The following is a 26,767-nucleotide window of genomic DNA, read 5'->3' as shown; positions in this document are numbered from 1 at the left end:
CATTAGACAAATTTGGACTTGGGTCGTTGTTATATTCAGGTATTCAATTTTAAATCTAACGTTAGGCCGTGGCAGTGCAGCAGCAGTGCGTGCTTCATGCAGCGCGTATTTATAGCGAATGACACCGCTGCGCTGTACATGTACTATGTATAGGCCTACGCACGAGTCTACAGCATGCAAAACTCCGAAAGATCGAGGAGGTCCAAGACTAGAAGTAGGCCTAAAGCGGCTTCGTTACCCAGATCATCTTCAAAATCGGTTTTAGTTTATTCCTATTTCGTACCTGATCCTTCTGCTGCAACCATTCCTCCGTTACTTGAAGCAGTCACTTTGTCAACTGAGGTGAACTGCATTGATCATACTAACGTTACACACACACGCCATCGCACCACAGATTTATGTAATGCCGTCGCGCAGTGCTCTGCTAGCGCTTAGCCTAGCTACCTATACAAGCCACAGGACTGTCGCTAGCTAAGGTATCGCTACTACGCGCACTGCGTACACTTTAAAGGTACTAGCCCACATTTGTAAACCTGCAGCAATTGGTCTCATAGTTAGCATGGAGTTTGGGTATGATTACAGTAACACCTGTGCAAAATTTCGTTCCAATTAGTCCATTTCTTTCATAAAAATAAATGAAAATGCACCGTATATGCATGCGTATAACGCTCGCTAGCTCCGGTCCACGTACGTACTACTTGCATGCGATACATGTGTAAGTTACTAGTACATGTACGTACTAGTAGCTAGCCCCGGAGACCGCTCCGCAAGGCGCGTCCTGGCGGCTACCTCGCAGCTGAGCGGGAGCACAAATCACTGCCACATTCACGGACGGCAACTTCACAAATAAAGCACTGCTAAATTTCTATCATAAACACAGTGACAATTAATACATTACCTTTTCGACTTGGTTTTTCTCACCCATTTATCTAGAAACTGCAAAATTTTCTACATTCTTTTAGGAGTAATAAGCGGCCTGCCCTAGTGCAACAGTGGAGAGACTTGCTGCTATATCCATTAGTACGCATTACGCATGCTCTCAATGCACTGCAGTGCATGCATGCTGTGAGCCTAAGCAAGTGATTGTGAGTTTCAGTGAGCATCGGTGAGCTGAAGATATTCGCGTTATAAGACAACATTTTCTGCATCATAAGCAATGAAATGCATCAAACAGTCGCCGAAATTAATCATTTAGGTTTAATCGACCCATGTAAGTATTCCTAGTAGTTTTTGTTAAAAAATTAAGGAAATATAGCGCCGAAACGGCACCCGTTTTGTGCAACTCCTCGATCTGAATGCGAAAACGGCACAGCCCCAACGCTGCACGTTGGGGCTGGTCGCAGTTAGTACGTAGTTAGCCCGCGCTAGTAATTCGATTTTGGGTCGGGTTGACCCGGTTTGAAAATTGATTTTGAAACGATGATTTTCTCTCTTTTATCGAATGGTATAGACAAAGAGCAACAGGTGAGGTATGTTACTGTTATAACTTGTACTTGAAGTCATATTGGACCTGTTTTATGCAGTTTTGATTTTCGTGGGTTTGAAAATTTAATGTGGGCTAGTACCTTTAAAGGTGCATGGTCCTGGTGTTTTAGTCAAATGCGTACGCGGGCGCACGGCGCAAGTTTCCTATAGAGACGTACGCTATCGACCTCTCTTTAGCGCTTACGCTTTGGCCCAATTCCCCGAGTCCGAAGAAGTCCGATCCACTGTAGTCAGTGGTCCGATCACAGTTCGGCTCATGATTTGGCTGAGGGGGATGACAGCTTTAGCAAACTTCTTTTGTGATGTCATAATAACAAGCACATATGCACGCACCCTGGCATTGCAACAGACTGCGCGATGCGCAGAGAAGACAACGAAGGCAACGTTACTTAGCAACACCTACGCACTTTACTCTTGATGACAGCTCAACTTCGGTAATCTTCGTATCAATGCTAACGGTGATCGGCAGTATCATCAACAGCGCCCTCTACACTACCGGGACTATGCCCCTTTAAAGTGAGAAATGTAGATATCGATTACACGATCACGATTGGGTGCAGATCGTGGATTCCCAAAAGTACTATATCACGCTGGCTAGTAACTCTTTGCACCGCATCTAGATGCTCGTAGCTAGCTAGTAAAACTACACCATTTTCGTGCTCTGTATCAAATCATATGGCAAGAAACTTTACATGAGGGATATAATTTACAAATATACTTGGCCTTGAGAGTTTCTTGTTAAAACTATGGGCAGAGGCGCCGAGGCCTATAGTTTTAACAAGAAACTCGAAATTAGGCAAAGTATATTTTTTTTATATTTTGGATCAAAAATTCAAAAAAAAAAGAAAAAAAGAGGAACATTATTGAAATGCAAAGCCAGAAGCCGTAAACGTGGATGCGATGTGAAGGGATCCTACACTGAATGCAGCTAGCTACGGTAGCAGCGTACGATGTAGAACGCTTTGTGATGTTGTTACAAATTTTACATTTTGACAAGCGCGACGCGATGCACGGTGAGAAGCAATTTCCGCAATGTCAAAATTGTTTTTTATGACGTCACAATTGCTTTGTTAGGGATTGGTACATTTTCGGAGTGACTGTACGAGCAGTGCGCATGGAAATTGATACATTTTCAGAGTGACATAGGTACGAGCAGTGCGAAATGTCAAAATTGCTTCGTGGCGTCACAATTGTTTTGTTAGAAATTGTTACATTTCCCAGACTGACGGTTCACAAAGCTGCGCACAATTTCAGAATTGCTTTGTGACATCATTTTGCAAATAGTACTTTATGGACTGTCAACTTTCTGAAATAGCAAAAAATACCTTTAATCACGTGAAGCTCTTTCAACCAATCATCAGAGGATAAATTTTTGATCCAAAATATAATACCAAATAGTAGTCAACTTTATAATTATATAGTGTTTTTGTTTACAGGTCTGTACAAGCTACAATCTACAAGCTTCACCTTTTAGTGGGTTCCGCCTTTTCTATCTTTCTATTGTCAGCAAAATGTTCATTAAATTCTGCAATCCCTATTTAAAATTTGATGTACACTTTTTTACTGCTTACTTATCTTAATATTTCTTTACATTCTTGTTCATCACTGTAGGCCTACATTGTGCGAATATGTTGATTATAGTGAGATGGATGGAGAAAAATGAATTCAACTTGAACTTGAACTTAAAACATCAATCTTCCACTAAGGCCTAGGTTCTTCTTACCTGCCGTTCTGACTATTATAATAACAACGTGTTTCTTATCGCGTTAAGAGTCGCGCCTGTAAATTATATTAAAATCAAAATGGTGAAGCTGGGGGTTTTCAAGTTGGGATAGGTCCCCAGGGTAAAAGAAAAGTGTAAAGTGATGAATGATGAAACAAAATTTCGTTTCACAAGCCCCCAAAAGATGACTCTTGTGACCCTTGGAAATACTTTATGTGAATACGATAATATTCATTGTGTGCTCACTCATGCATTAATCAACAGGTCACTCTTACTTCCACGCTGAGGTTATGTTATATAGTTATGAAGTAAAAAAAATAACGATGATAATTTATTTCTGGTCAAACTAAAAGCTACGTAAGTTCGATAGGGGGTATTTTTTCTCGTTTATATGATTATTTTTTATGCAGGTAAAGTGCAGATACCACTATAACTTTAGTTGGAATATTTGTGAGGATCTTGAAGAGGTGATTACAATGCAGCAATGACAATTTCAAACGAAAGGGTCTATACGGGGAAGTTGCCAGTGGTTATGCCAACTTGTGTCATGTCCAACTACACTATATATACAATTACTCAAGCAATTACACGGACATTATTATATATCCCTGTGTGCTTGGATGGTAATAGTCCCGGAGAGTTGGCTAAGTTGTTTACAATGATATAGGATAGACTATGGTAAGTGAAATAATCCAGATACCATTAATGCCTATCCCTTCCCCCAAATTAACCCCCTAACTAAATACAACAACATCAATAACACCAATAGTGGAGAGAAGTTCACTGTAGTGTTTTCATATTTTCTTCTACCTTTCTACAATAAACATTAAAATATTACGTTTCAGTTACGTGTATGGAAAGCCAGTTAACGGGCGATATGTCTTCAAGTACGGCTTCGTGAGAAGTAACGGGACGGTCGAAATGATGGCAGAAATGAAACGGGGAAACGTAAGTAGAAAGTAGACGTCCCACCTATTGGATTTTTCTTTCCTGACTGCTGATGCTGCATAACTCTCAGAAAAAAAAAAAACATACTAAATAATTCGAATGGTTAGTTTTCTCACCAACCTCGGCTTTTATTGTGTCCTTCTTTAGTTTTAGTTTAATTCAATTCAATTCGATAGAGTTAGTGAGATAAATGTGTGTGTGCATGTGTGTGCGCGCGTGTCCGTGTGTGTGTGTTGCTCCGTGTGTGTGTTGCTCCCTACCATATTATGTTCATTTCCCACTCCTACGCCCTTTACCAAATTTGGTGAATTTTCCTAAAATTTTATTGCAAACATTGGTATATAATTCAGCTATATGTCTGATATGATTGGTTGCCATGGCAACCATGTCAATCAGATTTTGCGTGTTTCCTCTCCCAATTTCAGTTAGCAATATAAAAGCGGAAGAAATGGGATTTTTTTTGGTTGTAATTTGTTGAAGGACCAATTATTAATTATGGCCTTGAATTACCCTGATATGTTTTTTTTTATCATTTCCTTTACTTTTGATGTGACATAGGCATCAAACAATAGATCAAAATAAAGATAATTAAAAAAACAGGTTTTTCCAAACATTGAATAATAATGATGATAATAATATGGAACAATGTGCTCCTCCCCCCCCCCCCCAACTCGGGTCATTTAGGTTGGGCTCTATGGGGTTAAGAAATAAACAATAACATTTTTGGATCTAGAACAGGGAAAAAGGTTCTGTTTGCTGTACTACCACATCTTAATTTCAACTGTCAAAAGTACAACTGTACTTCTGATTAAATGATATCGAGGAATACTCTTTGTTAAATTGTTTTAAAATCATGTGAATATACTGTCATTTTGTACGCAAAAAACAGGTAGATTACAATAATTAATGAATGAAACTATTGGCAAAGCCAAAAATGATAAACACCCAGCTATTTTACCTTCGGAATGAAAATGACAACTTACTTAGAGATATCGTTTTATCAAATTAGTCACACCTTACACAGTTTGGACACGGAATGATGAAAAATTACCAATAGGGGATTCACATATACACAAACTAGCCGTACCGATGTGTTGGTTCAGTGAGTAGAGCGGCTGCCCTCACAATCGGGAGGTCGTGGGTTCAATCCCCGGCCGCGTCATACCAAAAGACGTTAAAAGATGGGAGTTGCTGCTACCTTGTTTGCCGTTCAACAGTTGAAAAGGTTAGAGCAACGTCGATCTGGCGCTGCTCAGTGGCTGCCAGGCCCACGATCAATTGGGCAAAATGAATTTCCATTCTTGGACAATAAAATTTGGAGTTTATATCCAAAACAATTATTATTATTATTATTATTATTAAAAATCTCGAAATTCGGAGAGCGGTCGCCATCCCTCTATTTTGTACGTGTAAATGCTGTTAATGTATCAAGTACAAATTCCCAAAAAATTTTGGACTCATTTAGAAATTTAAATGAATAATCTTGAGTTAAGAAGAAGAAGATGTCGTGAATGATTTTGATGTTTCAGTTGCAAGCAGGAAGAGCAACAGTGGTCATAGATTCCCTGGATACCGCCTTTGGTGAGGACTGGTTTGAGGAATTCTACGATTGCCGCTTGCACGCTGAGGCTATTGTTGAAGAGAGAACAACGGGCCATACTGAAGCAGCTATCGACACTACAGCCATGGTTGTGTCCACGCCCTTTAAGTTTTCCCACAAACACGCTGTGAAATTCTTCAAGAAAGGCCTCAACATTCATGTCAAGGTACTTTTTTCGGATTCGCCATTTTCACTGCATTAGGTGGAAAGGAAATTGGCGCACAGATCAGATATGATGATTCTTAGTTATCAATTCTTAGATATACATTTTATAATCGTCTACCATCAAGTGTCTCTTAAATTGAGACGCACACACACACACATACACACACAAAGAGAAACTCTGTATTCATTCATTTTCTGTTGATCTTTATTTTCATTTAATTCTTAAGGCAAACATGGCTAATCCGTTCTCGATACAAAAAACAAAACAAAACATACAATCATAGCTGGTGACAAAATCACTATCATCATTTCCCTTTTACTGCTATTATCCCTCTCTTTAACATTGAAAACGATAATAAATCACTTACAGTCAAACCAACTACATAACACTAACGAAACAATACCTTTTACGATACACAGTTTACATCATATTCCGTAAATCTTATCCTAATATATACCATTTGAATTTATGCATTTTATTCTCCTTGATTTTTATTGACATATGAAACTATATTTCCCTTGATTGTGTAAATGTAACGTATCATATTCCACTTTTAAGATAATAAAATTATATGCGATAAAAAGTTTATTATACAACTCAAGAATGAAATCTTTCATAAAAGCTCTATTAACCCCCACACAACCGAAATAGATCATTACCTATCATAATTATCCTAAATAATCAATCAAACCATACAATTCTTAACAAAATCTAACATCATCCTCTCCTCTAAATCAAATCCCAATCCCATCCAATCCATCCCGATTCAATGCAAAACCATAAACCTAAATGACACGAAAGGCACCGCCTTCACTCTTGATGAAACGCTTAAATACCAGTTTACCACTTTGCGTAAATTATTGAAGACACCGTAGCTGCACACACATTACTAACAACGGTGATGATTATATATATCAAAAGTAAAAACTTAAACATCTGTTAAAAAAATTCCATTTCACCAAATGTAATTTCTTTGTCTTTATCCTGATACCCCTTCACATTAATATAAATTTCTTCATAAGTAGGATTCATACCCTCCGAAATCATAAATAATACATAGATAATCTGGTATCATAGCTGACACAGAAAAAAAAAAAATTAATGATATTCCCCCGACTGTTGTAAAAACATATATGAAATAGAAAAATAAGCTCCCGTCCCATTTCCTTCCCACCATGTACATTCGATGTAAAAGCCGTTTTACCCACATAATTCCTTGAGGTTTTATAAATAATTTTAAATCTGTCATTTACGAGAACACGATCACGATATTGATGATAAGAGGAAACCCTTTTATTTCAAGTTCAAAGCGATTAAAAATCAAATTTCTGCCATTACCTGCTATAGAACAACAAAAGGCGAAGAAATATAATTCAATTTCGTTTTTTTTTTTTACCCCAACAGGGTAACTATTCCCTCCATAATTCAACATTTTATATCACATTATACAAAAAGTGGAAAAAGACAATACACTAAGCTTAAAAAGACATTCTTAAGATTAAAAAAAAAATCACAAACAATGTACGCAATATTCATCATTTGCTTCGGTACTTTATGATGTGTTTTCTTAATATTCAAAACTTCCTCCATTCTTTGCCATCTCTTTTTGATATGCCATCTCTACGAATTCTTTTTCACTGGTAGTAAATTTTATAAAAGCTTGAAATTGAATTCTTTCGATTTATTTTCTTTAAAATAACGTAAGTTTCTTTTGAATATATTCATCCAATTAAATGATGAGTCGAATATCTTTTCCCTGCGTATGCAACATCTGTTACTATCGGAACAATGTGTACACAAACTTTTTTGTTGAAACATCCTAAATACCTCTTTTATGCTTTGTTATTCTTATTCTTAATTTAGGAATTTCTAATGATCTATTATGAAAATTTATACATAGATACGTATAATTGCTTATCCATGATTTTGAGATCGCTGGGCGTAATAAAATATAATAAAAATCAATGTTTGCTTACTTTTCTGTCGTTTAAGTTGAAACAGAATTACCATTCTTGAAAATGTCTTTGAAAAGTACAATTCCACTTTGATACAACCATAATAAAATAAAGTATTTATGTGAAAAATTACATCTGTATTATGCCATAACATTTGATGATTTACTCTATGTACCGTAGGTTGATATTTCAAACAAATATTATTCTTTATCATTAACCAAGCGTCTAATATTTCAATATAAAACAATGGCCGTTGATTCTTACTTATCATTTTCATATTCAAACAATGCAAATTGGAATTTAGTAAAAATTCTAATCCACCAAAGAGTTATACCAATAAAAACACATTTTACTCCATGTTCCTTTGTTGCACCTATAACGCGTCCAAACCATCTCAACCGGAAGCTGAGTTTTTGCATGGAAAGGTAGATCATGTTAAGGCTCCTTTTTCAAACTCTTTAATCATTATAATTCGTTTCACTTTTTCAGTTTTTGCTTGCCAAATAAACGTATATGACAATTATTCAATCTGTTGGTTGTTTTTTTCAGGAATTGTGTCAACCATCAGTATATTAACTATCTGACATAAAGTAAATCTAAGGTTTTTACAAAGATCAATCTACCAAAAAGACTAAATAAGTTTTCCTTTTCTCCAATTGTCTAAAAGTCTTTGCAATTTCATAAGTTTTCCCCCCAATTTAAAGCTCGTGCTTTATCCATATCAGGTGAAACATAAAACCCTAAGTATTTTGTGGGTGTGTCTGCCCACACTAAATCAAGGTCATCGAGTGACCATTTTGACTTGCCAGCTCCCAGCCATATATCTGATGTTTTGCTCTTTCAATATTCAGTTTTGGCCCTGCTACATTTCCAAATAATTCTAACTCTTTACTTACTTTATCTAATGACCGTTTTTCTGAAACAAAAATTTATGCGTCATCTGCGCATTGTAATAATTTTACTTCAAAATTTTCCTCAATCTTTAAAACAGAAATACCATTTATACACTTATTATTTCCTATTCGGGTCGACATAAATTCTGCAGCAGGCACAAAAAGTAAAGTTGAAAGTGGGCATCCTTGTATAATGCCTCTTTGTATAAGCCAGTTCACAGTTAGCACTAGTCTGCAATGACCTCTCCAACCACAGATCTTGCAAAACATGGGCTAATCTGCAAGAAGAGCAAAAACAGCCATACAGGAAGTGGTAATTTACGTGTCAGTGCTGCATATCAAAATGGCCTTTGCTAATGTTGTTGAAAAGAATGCACATTCACCTGTAAACACCAATCTGCACCTGGTTCATTCATATAACACATTTTCCATGAGGCCCTATATCTAGGCTTGAATAATACCTCAGCTGCAAAATCCATTTCAAAAGAAGGTCTGCAATGACCTTTATCTGCACATGCTCATGTTGGAACTGTGAACTGGCTTATTGAGAAAGACTCAGATATCCAGCCATTTACATGCACTGAGCTGCGAATATCTGTTATATAGTATTTTATCCATGTCTGAAAAAATATTACCAAAATTAAATTTGTTTAAACAAAACTAAACAACACAAAATCAAAATCAATATACATCAAAAGCTTTTGAAAAATTTGCCATCATTGTTGCGCCATCTATTTTCTTCTTTTCATGAATTCAATAATATCGATTGTCATTCGTATATCAAAAGCTGATAATCGATTTTTGATACAACCAGTTTGATCTTCGTTTACAATTTCGGCAATTATCTTGTAGTCGCAGTCCAACAGTGTAATTGGTCTCCAATTTTCTAAATGTTGCTGATCTCCTTTTTTATACATTAATGTTATGGGTCCATTTTTTGAGTTTCAGACCTTTTTTTCTCTTTCAAACATTCATTAAGAAAATTAAGAGAATTTAGATTATAGTTAAAGTCACTCCTTCTTTCACGACTACCTCTTCAGCATTATCTTTAATAATCCAATATCACTATGTAGTGTCCCTTTAACCCATACGGGGTCCCCTACTTTCTGTAATTTCCATTGATTACATAATACATTCATGTTTGGTTCTTAGTTTTACATTTAATGCAGACGATTTTTTTTTTTTTATTCTCACGAAGTATTTGAAAGGCCTTAAACACACTGAATTTAGAGACATTTTAAGTATTCCAGTGGTTCTCATGTAATAAGTTGTCATTAAATATTTTCAAAACAAGTTAGATTTTTGTAAGATTTACGCTGCATAATTTTCCAAATATTACTCATTATATTGATTACTGTATTTGCTTCGACGAACAGCCAATTGCTGAAAATCTATACACTTTTCGTAGCCTGTATGCTATTGATTCAAATTTGTCTTTTAGAATGATCACAATGTTAATACTTCAGTTTCTAGAGGAATCGGAATCGTATCTGCCTATTGTATACCATCTGAGAAACATGTTTTCCGAAGTCTTTGTTTAAAACTGTACAATGCCTTAGGGGAAACTGTGTCCTTCTTACCCAGTTTCTCAATTAAAAACATTAAAAGTTGATGATATTCATACTTTTTAAACAGCAATTTTCATGCACAAATACACTTTCCACCAACTTCCTTCGTATTAGTAAGTATTCATTGTTACCCACAGAGCCGATCATCACATTATCATCTTGAAAACTCAAGAATTGTCGTAGCTCAAAATTTTTTACAACGTCACGGCCCAATGGTTTGACTTTTTTTTTTTACCCGACAACCTTAAACAATATAAATCCATTTATTCTAAATAATAATAATAATAATAATAATAATAATAATAATAATAATAATATATATATATATATATATATATATATATAATATACATATATATCAAACAGCTCGAAGATATGATCTGCACTCAATACAATATGTCTGATCATTAGAGCATGTTGCAATTCATCTGGGTTTTTTTTTTCTATTCACTGCTTTCATTCGTTTGCATGTGCATCATAACATAACAGCCGTCAAAGGCCGTGTTACAGCCTTCCTGTGAGCCTGTTCATTAAGCTGTTTTTGTTTGTTTGTTTGTTTGTTTGTTTTTTGTTTTTTGCACACCAAACAGATTGATCTGCAATACGCGAATGGAAGCATCGCATCAAACGTGCCCGTCAGAATCAAACTAAAAGCCACACGGGAAGACGCATCGGAAACCGTTTTCTACAACCAGCAGCTGCACACTAATGCGGAAGGTCGGGTAGCAGCGGATGAAGATACTTCTGATGACTACACGTCAATTGAAGTTGTGGTAAGTTCATCGTCAAGACATCACATCAAGAAATCCAACTATATAGGAAGATTATTAAATCGTTTCACCTATAGTATGCTGCTTCAAAGTAGAACTTCCCCTTCACCAGTGTTCACACATGTTTGGAAATATCTGGCTGTACAGTCCTCTGAACATCAACTTTCCACAGTCGCAGTTAGTATGGCCTTCTTCTTCTTCTCCTTCTTCTTCTTCTTTTTTTTTTTAATTCTTCTCCTTCTTTGCTCAAGGGCACTGGCGTAGCCAGGGGGGGGGGGGAGATGGGGGCGGTCGCCCCCTCCCCCCCCCCCCCCCTAAGATTTGGACCGGGGATTTGGGAGGCGGAAAAAAAAATGCGTGTATACTGTATGTATGCACATGAAGCCGGTCTCCTTTGCAACCTTTCATCAATAAGATTTTTTTTGAATATTTCACTCAAAGTGTGCACCAAATCGTTGAATTTCAATTCAAAATATGCAAAATCTCTCGTGCTTGGGAGGGGGTATCCCCCTCCCAAACCCTCCCCCTCTGTGCCTCTTTCCCTAGCTTAGTACACTTTTTAGATTTACCAAAAAATTATGAATAATTCTGAGTGCACAAGACTTATCACTAGTATATTCCAAAAACTGAAGGTTCCCTCATGTATAAGGGGAATTTCCCCTTTTAATCGACCCTTTCCTCCCTCAGTCCCCCTCCCCATCATTTTTTTTTTTTTTTTGTGTGTGTGATTTCCCAAATGTTGATTCCATCAAATATGCGTATACGAGATATCTCAATTTCAACCTTAAAAAGGCAAAAGCTCCATCGGAAGGGAAGGGTGGAGATAACACTCGCCCACGCCTTCTCCCTGCTCGCACGCCCCTCCCCCTCCTTCCGCCATGCATAGAAGTAGACTGTGGCTATACCCAGATCGCTTTATTTCAATTCTAAAAACGGGGGAATCCCCCTTCCCCTAAGCTCTACCTCACTAGACTTTATACATACACACAGATGGTGCACATTCGGAATAAAAGCTAAATTCCGTGATTTTAACACTTCGATGAAAAATATTGCACCAAAAATTTGCACCAGATCGCTGAATTTCAGGTCTGAAAACGCAAAATCACCTTCGTGTGGGAGGGGATATGCCCCTATCTACACCCTCGTGTGCATGCTTTTTCTGTTTGATTGCTGAACAGACAGCGTTCATGATATTCAGCGTAAGAATAAATACAAGAAGATTATTTAAATGATACCATTTTATAGGCAAATTGTTCAATAATCCCTAAAATATACTGCAACTTTAAACAAGTGGGACTGTTTCAACTCGTTAAAACACGCAAAAACATGCATCAAATTGCACCATTTGCAACATCAAAATGCAAAAAGTTCTCACCGTGGGAGGGGGAACACCCCCCTCCCACACCCTCCCGTCCCCCTTCGCTCGCTCCGCTCGCTCGGGTTCAGTCGCGTTCATGGTATTCAGTGAAAAGAATTAATACAAGAAGACTATCTAAATGATACCATTAAATAGGCAAATTGTTCAATGATAATCTACATCAAAATATACTGCTACCTTAAACAAGTCTTACTGTTTCACGTCGATAAAACGCGCAAAAACATGCATCAAATTGCACCATTTGCAACATAAAAATGCAAAAAGTTCTTACCGTGGGAGGGGGGACACCCCCCTCCCACACCCTCCCCTCCCCCTTCGCTCGCTCCGCTCGCTCGGGTTCAGTCGCGTTCATGATATTCAGTGAAAAGAATTAATACAAGAAGTGTATTTAAATGATACCATTTATAGGCAAATTGTTCAATGATAATCTACATAAAAATATACTGCTACCTTAAACAAGTCTTACTGTTTCACGTCGATAAAACGCGCAAAAACATGCATCAAATTGCACCATTTGCAACATCAAAATGCAAAAAGTTCTTACCGTGGGAGGGGGGACACCCCCCTCCCACACCCTCCCCTCCATCCCCCCCCCCCCCTCGCTCGCTCCGCTCGCTCGGGTTCAGTCACGTTCATGATATTCAGTGAAAAGAATTAATACAAGAAGTGTATTTAAATTATACCATTTTATAGGCAGATTGTTCAATAATAATCTACACTAAAATATACTGCTACCTTAAAGGTAGGGGGTACCTTTTACAGACCTCCCACAATGCAGCAAAACATTAAATATGAACCTCAGGGGACTTGTTTAGGCCACTGCTGAGAAATTTGGAAGTCAACAGTTATCTACAATTTGAATAATGCACAAAACTCAACTACTCAGTAGTTCTGTGTGTCAGCCACACTTAAGCTTTTTTGTTGCAGTCTTCTGTATTTTTTTTTATCTATAAACACAAATCTAAAAGTATAAGAGCTGATGTAATAACATATAGAGTGTGTGGCAAGAATGTATATAGAAATGTTTGTAAGTTTTGATGAACTTTCTTCACAAAATATACATGATGGACACACATGCAGTGCATGGGTCTGCAAAGGTAGCCTAGTAATGTACTGGAATTTACGGTGAGCTCCGAAAAAAAAATTCAATTCAAAATCTAACGGTCAATAAAAATGTACTAAATGTTACCTTCCACTTTCAATACTTTATGTGAGTTTCTAAAATGATACTCTCTTCAACATACCACTGTATTTATACAACTCTTCATTTGAGGCATGCAAATGGGATTCCCTACCTTTAAATAAGTGGAACTGTTTCACGTCGATAAAACGCGCAAAAACATGCATCAAATTGCACCATTTGCAACATCAAAATGCAAAAAGTTCTTACCGTGGGAGGGGGGACACCCCCCTCCCACACCCTCCCCTCCCCCCTCGCTCGCTCCGCTCGCTCGGGTTCAGTCGCGTTCATGATATTCAGTGAAAAGAATCAATACAAGAAGTGTATTTAAATTATACCATTTTATAGGCAAATTGTTCAATAATAATCTACATCAAAATAAACTGCTACCTTAAACAAGTGGGACCGTTTCACGTCGATAAAACGCGCAAAAACATGCATCAAATTGCACCATTTACAACATCAAAATGCAAAAAGTTCTCACCGCCCCCCGCCCCCCCCCCCCCCCTAAGATGAAATCCTGGCTACGCCGTTGCTCAAGGGGTTGGGACAGTAAAATACTGTAACGGCGACTTATATTTGTCGAAGATGGGCAGAATATATTTCCTATTCTGTGAAAGCCCGAAAATCGAGTCCCGCTATATGTTGAAGTTTATTGTCAATGGATGCCGAGAGTCAGGGAGAAATTACAGTCATCAGGCAGAGATCACGGTTAAAGAAGTTTATTACGGAGAATCACTCGAAAACATTTACAAGGATGGATTTTGAGAATGTCTCGCTAGGCATGAGAGGTGCGGCGAGGTGAAGGACTTCTGACTAACTAATACAATAAGCTAACATGACTGAAGACCGTTTCTGGACTGGTTGACTCTTTATTTCTTTCGTTGGTTACTCTCTCTCTCTCTCTCTCCCCCTCTCTCTCTCGCTATTCAAACAAGGGTTTCGCTCTTAGCTGACAAACTCTTCACTCCATCTCCTCTCGATAACTTCCTCCAAGTATTTTAGTTTTCTTTAAGCAGAAAGTCTGTCTTATATACCGCTTTCAAACAAGCTCCTCTTGCTTGAGAGAGATAGAGAGGACCAGTCATGGAGGTCACGAGAAAGACATTTATCGCGCTGCGGACGTCTTCGAGCACATAGGTAGGGAGCTCAAAGTCATAGGGGAGAAGAGGATATAAAGGAGAGGAGAAAGTCAAGGTAAGAAGCAAGCACAAAAATTGCTGAAGGACAGTTAAGGGCATAGGGAGCAGGCTGAAAACACTGAAGGACAGTGAGAGGCAAGGACGAAGGGTAATGGCAAGGACTCTGAAAGTCAGGACAAAGTTGAACTTATAGGAGAGCAAGGCAAGAGTTCTGCAAGACCGAGCAAAGTCAAAGTGAGAAGGGACAAAGCGAACTTACTGAATGGGAGCGAGGTCAAAGCGAGGGAAACCCCAGAATAGACATGTGAAGGTCAGGAGAACAAGTGAGCACAAGGCCAAAGTAGTGAGAGCGTAGAATAGACTTGTGAAGGTCGGAAGGACAAAGGAAGATGGACAAAGAGAGAACTCCGCTGAATGCAAAGCAATTGAGATTTGGCCAGCTTAACTGGTAATTTGCAACAGCGTTAACAAGACATCCTTTAGACTAGTACAATAATGAAAGCAATGAAAACCATGTAATGCTATATACGTAATGGTACATCAAACATCTCAACGAAAATGCGTGACAATACCACATGTACAAATGCTTTAAAGGTCGTACAGTATTTCATTGCGCGTGACTGCGTCCATGCAGAAGAAATTACGTAGTAATATCATTATAATTAAAACACGTCTGTTGGAATTACGCGACATCGGTGAAACTTACAATGTATAGTAGGGACTTTAAAATCGGCATGATTTTTTTCATTAACTGTGTCTCTAACCCCCCCCCCCCCCCCTCTCTCTCTCTCTCTCTCTCTCTCTCAGTGCCAAACGGCAGTCGAGGAGTTCGGCGATAGCCAAGCTCTACTAACATTTGAAATGATGCCGTACGAACCCAGCGTTGACAATGAAGTAATCACAATCATCATAGACGACTTGGAACCTTTGCAGGTAAGACAAGTACTATCATTACAAAAATATGATATCAACCTTAAGAAAGGTTGATATATGAATACATATAAAGATATGATAAAATATGAAACCTTAAGAATGACATTTTAGACTTCATTGCAATTATGCTTGTAGCTTCTCCGAAGAAGTGGTTACTTCCTGGTCTAGAATAAGTTCTGCATGCGGAAGCCCGGTCGTTTGCAAAAATATTTTTGAGTATATTTGGAGTTTTGAGAAAATTATAAATATCATGTTTACCAGGGTTTCAAACTGTGCGTCACCAAGTGACTGTACAATTTAATCTTTGTCTCTTGTTGCCGTTTAAGCCCCTTCGTATTTTATTTTGGATGAACGTTTATTAGCTCATGTAAGATATAATGGCCTAAATTGCTAATATGTCCGTTACCAATACCGTAATAATACGGGGTACAGTAATATGGGACCTTTAACGATTCTTAAATAGGGCGAGCTTGTTGACTGCACCTAGCGTATGGTTGCTACAGATGACGATCACTTCTTTTAATCATCAGGACTAGGTACTATAAGTTCGCAGGCAGCCCTCGAATGCTATTAAATCATATCTTTCCTGATTCAGGTTGGTAGATCAAAGTCTGTGGAAGTCTACAGATCACCATCGTCTGATAATGTCGATTTACATTACCTGGTAAGTACTTACCTTACGATGTACATATTGGCTCGAATTCACGAAGGTGGTATACAAAAACCATGAAGCGCCAAGTGTCGCATAGAATATTTTGTTACGAAATTGGTCATTTCGTCGACAAAATGACAGTTTCGTTAAAGAAGAAATTTATAGGAAATAATATCATATAAATTGACTGTTTTCCATCATTTAATGTTATTTTGATTAATTTCTAACATAAATCATGCAATAAAGTTGTCTCTGCTTTGAATATAAGAATCTTTATTTTTACCAAATTTGAGCACTGGAAAAAGTTCGATGCGGCTACGAAAAGTGCCAAATCTGTGACGTCACCACGTGTGTATGCAACCCAGTGGGATTTACGTATCTATAGGCAAACTGTGCGCACTTTTCAGGAAATTGGTGTGTAATTTGTTGTCAATCTAGAATAAATCGTCCGCCAAAACTATATATTCACGTCGTGAAATTGTTTGTTTGTTTGTTTGTGTTCATTGGAATCATATTTTACGCCCATAGATTTACGGAAAACGAAGTTTTAAAAGCACAAAACCTATCGTCAGCTCAAGATTCACGATTGCCGTGATCAGCTGTTCCTTCGTACAGCAACAATTTGCTGTTATTATTGACACAACAAATCGATCATTGTGGGGGAATTGCGTATAGCTGAGGTATACATACTCATGAAGGATGATAACTAAGTCAAAGGGCTGTAATTGATTGGAAATCATTTTTACACCCATAAATTTACGGAAATACGACGTTTGAAAAGCACAAAACCTACCGTAATCAGCTCAAGATTCGCGATTGCCGTGATGAGGTGTACGCACAACACTGCACAGTACCAGCAGAATCGGCAGTGAAGAGGTATTCCTTGATGCCGTGATTTCAGCTTGATTCTTCTTCGAAATGGCATGATGAAGGTTTGTTAGATAAATGTGACCTTCTTTTTCTCTTGTGTGTTGGTTTAAATTCTAATTTCTACCTCAACTTGCTAAAAAAAAAACAGTCTAACAAAGCGGGAAACTGCAACATTTCCGTGCTGCATGAGCAGCAGTCACGATACACTGCAAGCATGCATCGCTGCTGCAGCGATCCCTAGCTACACGCAGCCGCTGTAGAGACAGCGGCTGCACCTCTATTCCCTCGCAGACGTTGTCATTTTTCAGTGTGGTTGTGCGACTCCTTCATGAATATCTTTATTAATCGTGGAAAACTAAAATACAAGGAACCATCGTAATCTATGATAATCATTCAATAATCGGTATGCGATTTTTTGTTTAATTACGTCAAAAACTCACCGAAATCTGTGGCTGAAATCAGGTCTGTAAACGTCCTTATTGCTTCACTCCTCATCTGCGTGTTATTTGAATGGCATTCACTCTCGTATACTACAACTTACAACGTAGGTAGTCGGAGAGCTAGAGGGCGCCTCTCCGACTACCTACGTTGTACAAACAAGGTATACGTTGTAGTATACGAGAGTGAATGCCATTCTTAATAACACGCAGATGAGGAGTGAAGCAATAAAAACGTTTACAGACCTGATTTCAGCCACAGATTTCGGTGAGTTTTTGACGTAATTAAACAAAAAATCGCATACCGATTATTGAATGATTATCATAGATTACGATAATTCCTTGTATTTTAGTTTTTCATGATTGATAAAGATATTCATGAAGGAGTCGCACAACCACACTGAAAAATGACAACGTCTGCGAAGGAATACAGGTGCAGCCGCGTCGCTTCGCGACAGCGGCTGCGTGTAGTTACAGCGATCCCCATAGTATAACACGTAGGTTGCTTGTAAACAAGGGGGTCCTCGGCGCAGTTGACCAATCGTGAACACGTATTTCGATCACTTGTCTTGGTAAGCAACAAGGCTGTTTACGCGATGTTTCAGACGAATTTATGAATGAAAGTGAGTAGCATGACATCATGCCATGACCATACTTAGAATAAGCAGAGATAGAGTTTTCTGTAGGTACCAAATGTGTCAGGGTTCAACGCAGAATATCTAAGACACGATCGCCAAAAGAACAGTCATTTTCGCCGTAAACGAAGGCGATTTGGTCTTTAGACGTAAGATTTTGGCCAACATTTGAGATTGACATCCCACTTTTCTCTTCAAAATTCCACATTTTGTAGGTTGTATTTTGAAATGTTGTTGATATCAGTCAGAAACTAGAAAATTTCCCCTACAGCGTGATACCAAAATGTCAATTTGGTCCCTGAGGTAGGTCATTTTTTGACCTTTTTCGGGCTGTAGCGCGAAATCACATTTGCCGAGAAGTTTCGGGTTTTGCCAGAGCGGGTTTCATATAGACGTACGGCAAATCAGCTCATACACATTAGGTGACGTCGCTCAAATCCGATGTTTCTTGTAGCGAACGGAGCTACGTGGTCATGGAAATTGGGTGTTTTTCAATCTCAAAAACAGTTTGGGGGTAAAGTTACATCGTCTAAAAGATATCCAGTTTTGTTAACTAGCTTCTTAGCTTTCCGTAGATATCAAACTTGTCATATTTCTAGATTCTCTATAAATTTCTGCTTTAACGAAATTATCATTTCGTGGACGAAATGTTCATTTAGTTACAAAATGTTGTCATTTCGTTACAAAATAATCATTTCATCGCCGAAATGACTGATTTCGTAACGAAATATTCCATGCGACACTTGGCGCTCCATGGTTTTTGTCCATGTCCAAGAATGCGTTTTTTGTTTTTTTTGTTTGTTTGTTTGTTTTTTGGTCGGGATTTACTGCTAAACAACAACGTTACAACGTTTGAGTGCAGTGAATAGGTATGACCAGCACGATGTCATTAATGCTAAGAGTTGGTTTGAGAAAAAATGAGGAAAAAAATTAGTAGTCATATTGTTCTATGCAGATATCATATTTAAATTTGCCATTTTTCCTGAGGCATAAACTACGTAAAAAGTAGCCCTGCAATCCATATTATATATATATATATATATATATATAATTATGATAACTGCAGTATTTTAAAAAGGAAAGTTACTGGAAGTTTTGGTCCACATGGTGCGTTAACATGCACTGTAAAACGGTTAAGGCTGACCTCAGCCGCTGACGTAATGTATTACATTGCAATGCGCCATGAATTCGAAGTGATAACAAACAAAAAGGAATTGAGGTTGTGTCATTGATCACTGACATAGGGATATACCATTTAAAGGAAAAAGAAGATTCCAACTGGGGACGTTTTAAGTAGGTATGTGATTCACTCTCCTGTAGATATACTAGTAGTCTCAAACGATACGAAATATTGTCATCGTTTGCCTTTTCGTCTCTTTTCACGCAGTGCGTGACAGCCGGTCGCATCGTACAGTCAGGGACACTTGATAACGTTGGCTCAACCCCAGTTCTGCACATAAATGTTACACAGGAGATGGTGCCGAGAACACGGATCATTGTATATTATTTCACACCTGAAAATGGTAGGGTTTACGTTACAGCGGACTCTTTGCTGGCGGAAGTGCAGGAACAGTGTGGCGACAATGAAGGAGAAAGTGGGGTAAGAAGAGCACATATTCGTGTGCGCACTTTCTTTTGACACATAGCCATTTATCGTCGAAGCAACTGCAGCATAATTGCAAGGACTGAAATTAATTGTCGTGCCTGTCTTTAAAATTCATAATCATTAGAAGCTGCTAGCAGGCGATAAACATAACTGAATATTGAGCCACTGTACTGGTAAAATCGGAGGGCGCTTAGTTTCGTGATAACCATTTTCCCACTATTGATAGAAGCTATCAAAGTGATAGTTTGTGTGACTTGGTAGAAACTACTATAATAATCATTGCGTGAGTCATATTGTGTGAGTCAAAGAGTGTCAGTTGACAAGTGGCTTCAACTTGTACCGGTTCAAAGTGATAGCGCCTACTATGCGTGGTCGACCTAACAACAACTTTTTAGTGCTCACAGGGGGTTGTTACAGTTCTCCCAGTCATCTCACAAACACGCTTTAGTTGATTTCAATCAGTCAGACCGCAGCACCCGATAATTCACTCGTATTTATTCAACTCGTATGCAAGCCTGCTCGAGGCTTGCATACACAATGAGCTGCGTAAGGGGATTTTGTCCTTGGGCTTTCGGCAACAAAAATATACCTTATATTTACAAATTTGGTATCAAATTCAAGGAAAATATGTAAGCTATCCTCACATGTTACTCAAATTATTGTAAATGAATTAATGTCATAGCGTAATTTGAGCTTGAAAAATGATGAAAAAAGTAATTCGTGCAGTACATGTTCAAGACGTCAAAAGAATACCAAATTCACCTTGCGTCTCTATGAAAATGCATTATTTGGAAGTCCATCTCCTAATATTTGTATCCATGTAAATATCTTGACAAGTTGGTGCTTAGCAGGAACCAGTAAAATATACATCGATGTCAGGGCTGGTCAGGTTGAAACCGTGCAATCTCAAGAGTAAGCTCTCTCATTGGACAGCGCTTGCATTCAGCGCTTGCATTACTCATTACGCTGCTACGGTTTCATGCCACGTGCGCGCATAGCGCATGCTTGCATAGGCACGCGTGTAGATTTCTGTGCTTTGGACAGAAGCTAGAAGCTAGAAGCAGTGTTACAGCGCGCGCTGAATGCAAGCACTGTCCAATGAGAGAGCTCTTTCGCGCCGCTGTACACTTTGTATGGAGCATACTTCCGGCTTAGGAGTGAATTTTACAGACATTTCAAAACGGAAAAACTAGTATAAGTCATGCTTGCGTCTCCTTGACTCCAATTATTATGATGAGCATCTAAGTTTCCTCTCTACGAAAAAGCCAAAATCAGAAACAACAGTTTCTTAATCCGGTCAGGAACCAAAAACGAACTTTAGACGACAAAATCTTCCGTGAAAAGTAGGTAAAATTTACGCAAATTCAACTGATTATATCGTCATGATAAGAACCAATATTATACGCAAATTTAGTATCAAAATAAAGATCAAAGTCTGGAAAACAATTAAGCGTGACTTGTAGCCATGATGAATGTATGTACAAGTCGCTACACTGTGAAAACCATAGCCCTGTCAAACTCTCGCAAAATCTCGCACGACGAGACACCTTTCGAACGCATAGATCGTCAACGAGAGTGCTGAATAAATCTTGCCGGATCGGCTCATTAGCATACGTGCTGCGGACTGACTGCAATATTGCCCGTCAAACGCGTCTTGTTTATAACCGCGGCTGTAGTCCTGGGTAAATTGTCGTGTACGTACCCAATTTGGTAAGGAGTCTTCACTTGACTCCAAATACAATCGAGTAATAATAAAAGGAAAATATATATAAAGAATATAAAGTACACTACGAAACGTGGCCGGCCAGAGACCAACGTGTGATATAATATCACAAGCTTGATCTCCTGCATAAATCGTGTATAATGACTGGTTTAGGTTTGAGTTGAAAATAGTGTGCTTCTCTTTTGAACACGTTAGGTGACTATTACCAGAGAGTTTACTGAGGACACAAGAGAGTACTTGGCGCCCCATGATGCCATGAATTTGGAGATAGACGCCCCCAGGGATGCTGCCGTGGCAATCATGGCCGTTGATACGGCTGTCTATCTCCTAAGAGATAAGGACCGCTTGACCAGACGGAAGGTATAATTATTCAACTTAACCCAAACATACATGTTGAGTTAGTGAGGGCAACACTTTTAGGACAACACATCAGTAAAGGTTAGAGAAAAATCGGACAATTCTTTCAAAAGTTATGAATTCTTAAGATTCAATGCCGCCATCGCTGGATGAGAAGACTAAAACAGATTTTGATGTCACTGCGGGACAAGGATATAAAGAAAAGAATAAAAACACAATTCTACATGATTTTCATATTTCTAGAAAAGGGAAAATGCATTTGACTTATCTCTTTCAAGAGGCAGTGAGAATAATGTCACCCTTAACCAGTGTAACAGTTGAGGGAGGCTTTGTTCTCATAAAAAAAAAAATAGATTCTGTGGAATTCTTGTAGTATATATATTTTTTTTTCAATATAATATCGATGTCCTGCAGTGATGTCACATACATACTTCGTTATAACCGTGTTCGTTATAACGGGATTGCACTGTACTGTTAAATGCAGTCTTCTCATTCGGCGATGGCGGCACTCGAACTTTCAAAATTTAAACTTTCAAACTTTTGAATGGATTGTTCGATTTTCCGCAAACTTCCACTAGTGTGTTCTGCTAATAACATTGATGTATACACTCAATCCACATATAGTGAACAAACTTGTCATTTAATTTAGCTTCAAGTTACATTCCTAACATACATCCACTTGTCTACAGGTCAAACAACAGTAGCAGTCATTATTTTGAAAATCTCATTGTTATTGTATACAGCTGGTATAAGAGAAGGAACTTTACATAATAACTAGATTTATCGGATGAACTGAAATCACTTTAAAATATGTTATGCAATTTACACTTGAAAATAAAGATAATATTATTCAGGAAAGCCTATATATACCGGTAAGCAGATACTTGTGAGGGTAGGTCCCCAGAAAGAAAGCTGACAACACACACACACCCACACACACACACACACACACACACACCATGCACAGGATATACGCCTGGACAAGCTTGCGTGTACGCACTAACGCATAAGAAATTATGGAAAAGAAGTTCATTCTCTGGCAATTCCCTCGAAATAACCGTGTTTATTGGGTAACAGTCAATGCTGCCTCATTTTTATCGTATCTTTAATCTTGACTGCATTTACAAAACGTTTTGGATTCCATACCTTTCGTCATTATGGAAATAAACGTTTAGTTTTAGAAACACTTCATCCCTCAAGGTAGAAAATGCCGTTTCATATTCTAGAAAAAAAAATTAATGGAAAATTACAAATGTCTCCAACTCCTTAAGCAACCCCATGAGCTAATGTTCAATTGAATCTAATTTAGTTCGAGTCGAGTCGACTCTGTTGTCCATTTCTTGAGATTTGTTTTGTTTGTATGCATACACATTTCATCGTTATATGCATGGAGCGCACACATACAGAGCAAAGGTAAAACGTAGATACATAGACAGGATAGACATAAAAGACATAATATACAACACTATACAATATCAGTATTAATGTCAAAGATACATGGCACTGTAGAAAATAACAAACTACATAATGTATGAGTCAATATCGCAATGGGTGTGATGTTCGTGTTTGCAGGTATGTAAATGTGTGTCAAATTGACAATGACTATATAACAGTTATAAAAGTTACAGGTGGGGGTATTTCTTAATGATTGCATGAAATATTGAAGGTTATGTGTGAGTGCGTATGCGTTAAGGTAATTGAAGTTGGGTCTATATTTGACATAATAATATGTATATCACATCATGGCCATAATCATTCTTCTCTTGAGTCAAATTGCAAAATGATCATAATATTGGTAGAATGATTCACATCTGACTTTCAAACAATATTAATATACAAATAATAATGCTATAATGCTATATCGGGTAAAGTTCAAAGCATTATATGCAACATGTGCTGGTAGGCAGCATTATGATTCGGTTACAGCTCTTTATTCCGAAGGTTCGTTATTCCGAAAGATCTTTAGTCCGAAGATTCGTTATTCCAAAGGATCGTTTTTCCGAATTTCATTTTCGGATGAACGAATCTTCGGAATAACGAACCTTCGGAATAACGCCACAAATGTTCCGATTAATAACGAACCCTTTTTCATTTTCGGATTAACGAACCTCTAGGTATAGGGAATTTGTGTGTTTCGGATTAACGACCCTTCGGAATAACGAACCTTCGGAATAGCGAACCTTAGGAATAACGAACAGCACCCTTATGATTCATACGTCATATCGTACCATCGTGGCGCCCCATGCATAGGATCATAACCCATCATCCATTATCTTTAAATTGAAGTCTTATTTTTGTCCTTATCCCCGTGTAGATGTTCAACCGAATGAAGGGGTATGACGTTGGCTGCGGACCGGGTGGAGGGCGTACGGTGTCAATGGTCTTTGAGGTGAGATTATAAGACAACTTTGATGCACATAATGATGAACGACCCCTTCCGGTCTTGTTTAAACCACGATTGGATGAAATCACACACGTGAGAAGCGCAATTGTCCGAAATATTCCCAACGGAATCTTAACTCGAAATGGCATAAAAATATGTCCTATAATTGTATAATAAGTGTCACTTGTAGCGCATTGATTACTAAAAATCAACTTCACTTTCTGTATACATCCCTGAATAAAGGATATTCCCCCACTGATGTCTAACAGTTGCATAGTGATCAGTTATATTCATCCTAAGTGGCTTAACCAAAGATGTTTTATGATTATAGAACCTCAAACGTAACGTTGTGCAGACGGTACTGGAATTTCACTCCTAGCTGTATTCTAAAATTGTCGACATTTTAATCTTTAATTTTAATCAGAACCCTACTAAAAAAAAAAAAAAATCATCGAATTCCCCCGATTTGGCTCAAACCAGGGTCCTGTTTAATTAAAGATAATGAGGATAGCAAGTCTCGTTAGAATAACTTCTTACCGTATATAGCAACAGCCAATCAGAAAGCTGGATGCAGTGATATTGCAAATGGGGCCCAGGTCCTCTTTATCCTTTGACATGCACACGTACAACCTATAATTCTAGATCAGGCACAAAATAACAATACATTATCATCTCTTTCGTACTTATACGTAACTAGTTACAGAAGGTACTAGTACCCACAGACCTGTCGCAATTCAAAACTGCTATCACGATATTAATTAGAAGTAATTATAATGAAATGCTAAAGCAGATTTACCACACATTATTTTACTGACGTAAGAGGTGTCCCTGCAAGGACAGTTCGGGTAGTAAATTTTTCATATTTGTTGTTTTTTCGGGATGGTGTTGTTAAGCCGTGGAAATCATTACTGACTGCTGTTATGGGGACCGACTCATTTGTACACGATGGATCATCCACGTACCATACCTACCTTCCCGCTCACACACGCTCACACTTTACAAGTGAGATGAATTATGATTAAGTTGTGATTGAGGTTTTTGTATCGTTTACAATGTGTTTGGATTGTTTTTAAAAATACTTTAAAACTGCTACAATTTTCTTTCCCAAAAGGATACACATTTTATTCCAGTACAATTTTGCCTCGGTTATTTTGATGACAGGACTCTGGAATGACGGTGCTTACAAATGCTCAACTCGATGTCAGCACACGCGAAGGTTAGTAGACATACAAGACAAATTTGCCCTTTTGATAATGAAAGTAAAGGCGGGAGAGATCCTTAAGGCCCCAGTCACATAATGCTCTGCGTCCGACGTTACGTCCAAAAAGTGTCTTTTTTTTTTTTTTGCGGACTCCCGCAGATCCTTTGCCGTCACCAGAAAATTTGTACAAAACATACGGGGAAAAATGCGGGCGATACGGACAGATACGACCAGATGCGAATACTTGCGTCCACTTGCGGATATTCCTACGAATTGGCACGTAATAGTTCTGAACACCTTCGGAGAGTTGCGGATATTTTCGGATAGTTACGGATAGTTACAGATTGTTATAAATAATTATGGACAATATGGTTTTCTCTGACGATCCCTGCTAAGTCAGTGTATTATGACAGCAAGGTTATCACATATTGGACTGTCTTACATTGTACACTGGGGAAAACTGAAATTGAATTACGAACAAGTTGTGAAAAAAAAATCGTATTCTTTTAATTTGCCTTACAGTAACAGAAAATGTACGAAATTTTGATCTTGAAGTTTGAAGTTTATTTCTGCAACTCAAATATGAATAAACGTCATAAATGTGAAGAATACATAACATGATTATACCACAAATGAAATACATTATAGATCGATAACTTAAACATTAGAGTAAGAAAATATTACTTACAATCATGGAATAGACAAACTGTGGTTACGCTGTCGTTGTGCATGTGCTGCCCAAAATATTGTCTTTTTCCAAAAATATACTTTCAAAGAGTGCAAGAAAAAAAGTTAAGCACCAAGGGTCAACCGATGCCATGTGTATATGGGTGCCACCTAAAATGACCATTTGTGAGAGAAATTTCATAATTTGACCATGCAGGTCTGTTTCTCCACCGCTCCGTCATTTTGCGTTTCTTTACGGATGAGTTACGGACAGTTACGTCTACATACGTCCCTGCGGATGCCTGCGTCCACGCTGCGTCCCCCTGCGTCCATTAATCCGTATCTATCCGCGGCGGACGTAACCCATCGTAAAGCATTGTGTGACTGGGGCGTTAATAAGGCATCGTCCCACTTAAGACTCTTGAAGGAACAAAGCGTAATTATTTCTATCGGCAAGCTTCAGTAAACCGTATTGTTGCGCGGGCACAAATAAAGC

At 38.1% G+C, this 26,767-nt stretch overlaps 1 protein-coding gene across 1 annotated transcript in view; it reads left to right on the top strand.

The window, feature by feature from the left end:
- LOC140245875 (complement C3-like) overlaps positions 1 to 26,767 on the top strand; it is a 145,304-nt gene that overhangs the window by 19,281 nt on the left and 99,256 nt on the right. Inside the window, exons 8-17 of the mRNA XM_072325360.1 lie at positions 4,054 to 4,156; positions 5,686 to 5,922; positions 10,929 to 11,111; positions 15,616 to 15,741; positions 16,337 to 16,405; positions 19,723 to 19,954; positions 20,298 to 20,312; positions 21,897 to 22,024; positions 24,336 to 24,410; positions 25,566 to 25,620. Of these exons, the coding sequence (XP_072181461.1) occupies positions 4,054 to 4,156; positions 5,686 to 5,922; positions 10,929 to 11,111; positions 15,616 to 15,741; positions 16,337 to 16,405; positions 19,723 to 19,954; positions 20,298 to 20,312; positions 21,897 to 22,024; positions 24,336 to 24,410; positions 25,566 to 25,620 (1,223 nt within the window). The remainder of the gene's footprint in view (positions 1 to 4,053; positions 4,157 to 5,685; positions 5,923 to 10,928; positions 11,112 to 15,615; positions 15,742 to 16,336; positions 16,406 to 19,722; positions 19,955 to 20,297; positions 20,313 to 21,896; positions 22,025 to 24,335; positions 24,411 to 25,565; positions 25,621 to 26,767) is intronic.

This window comes from Diadema setosum, unplaced genomic scaffold (genome assembly GCF_964275005.1).
Source record: "Diadema setosum unplaced genomic scaffold, eeDiaSeto1 scaffold_49, whole genome shotgun sequence".
NCBI classification, from domain to species: domain Eukaryota; kingdom Metazoa; phylum Echinodermata; class Echinoidea; order Diadematoida; family Diadematidae; genus Diadema; species Diadema setosum.
The sequence above is the reverse complement of the archived record's forward strand: the minus strand, read 5'-3'. Positions and strand labels throughout refer to the sequence as shown.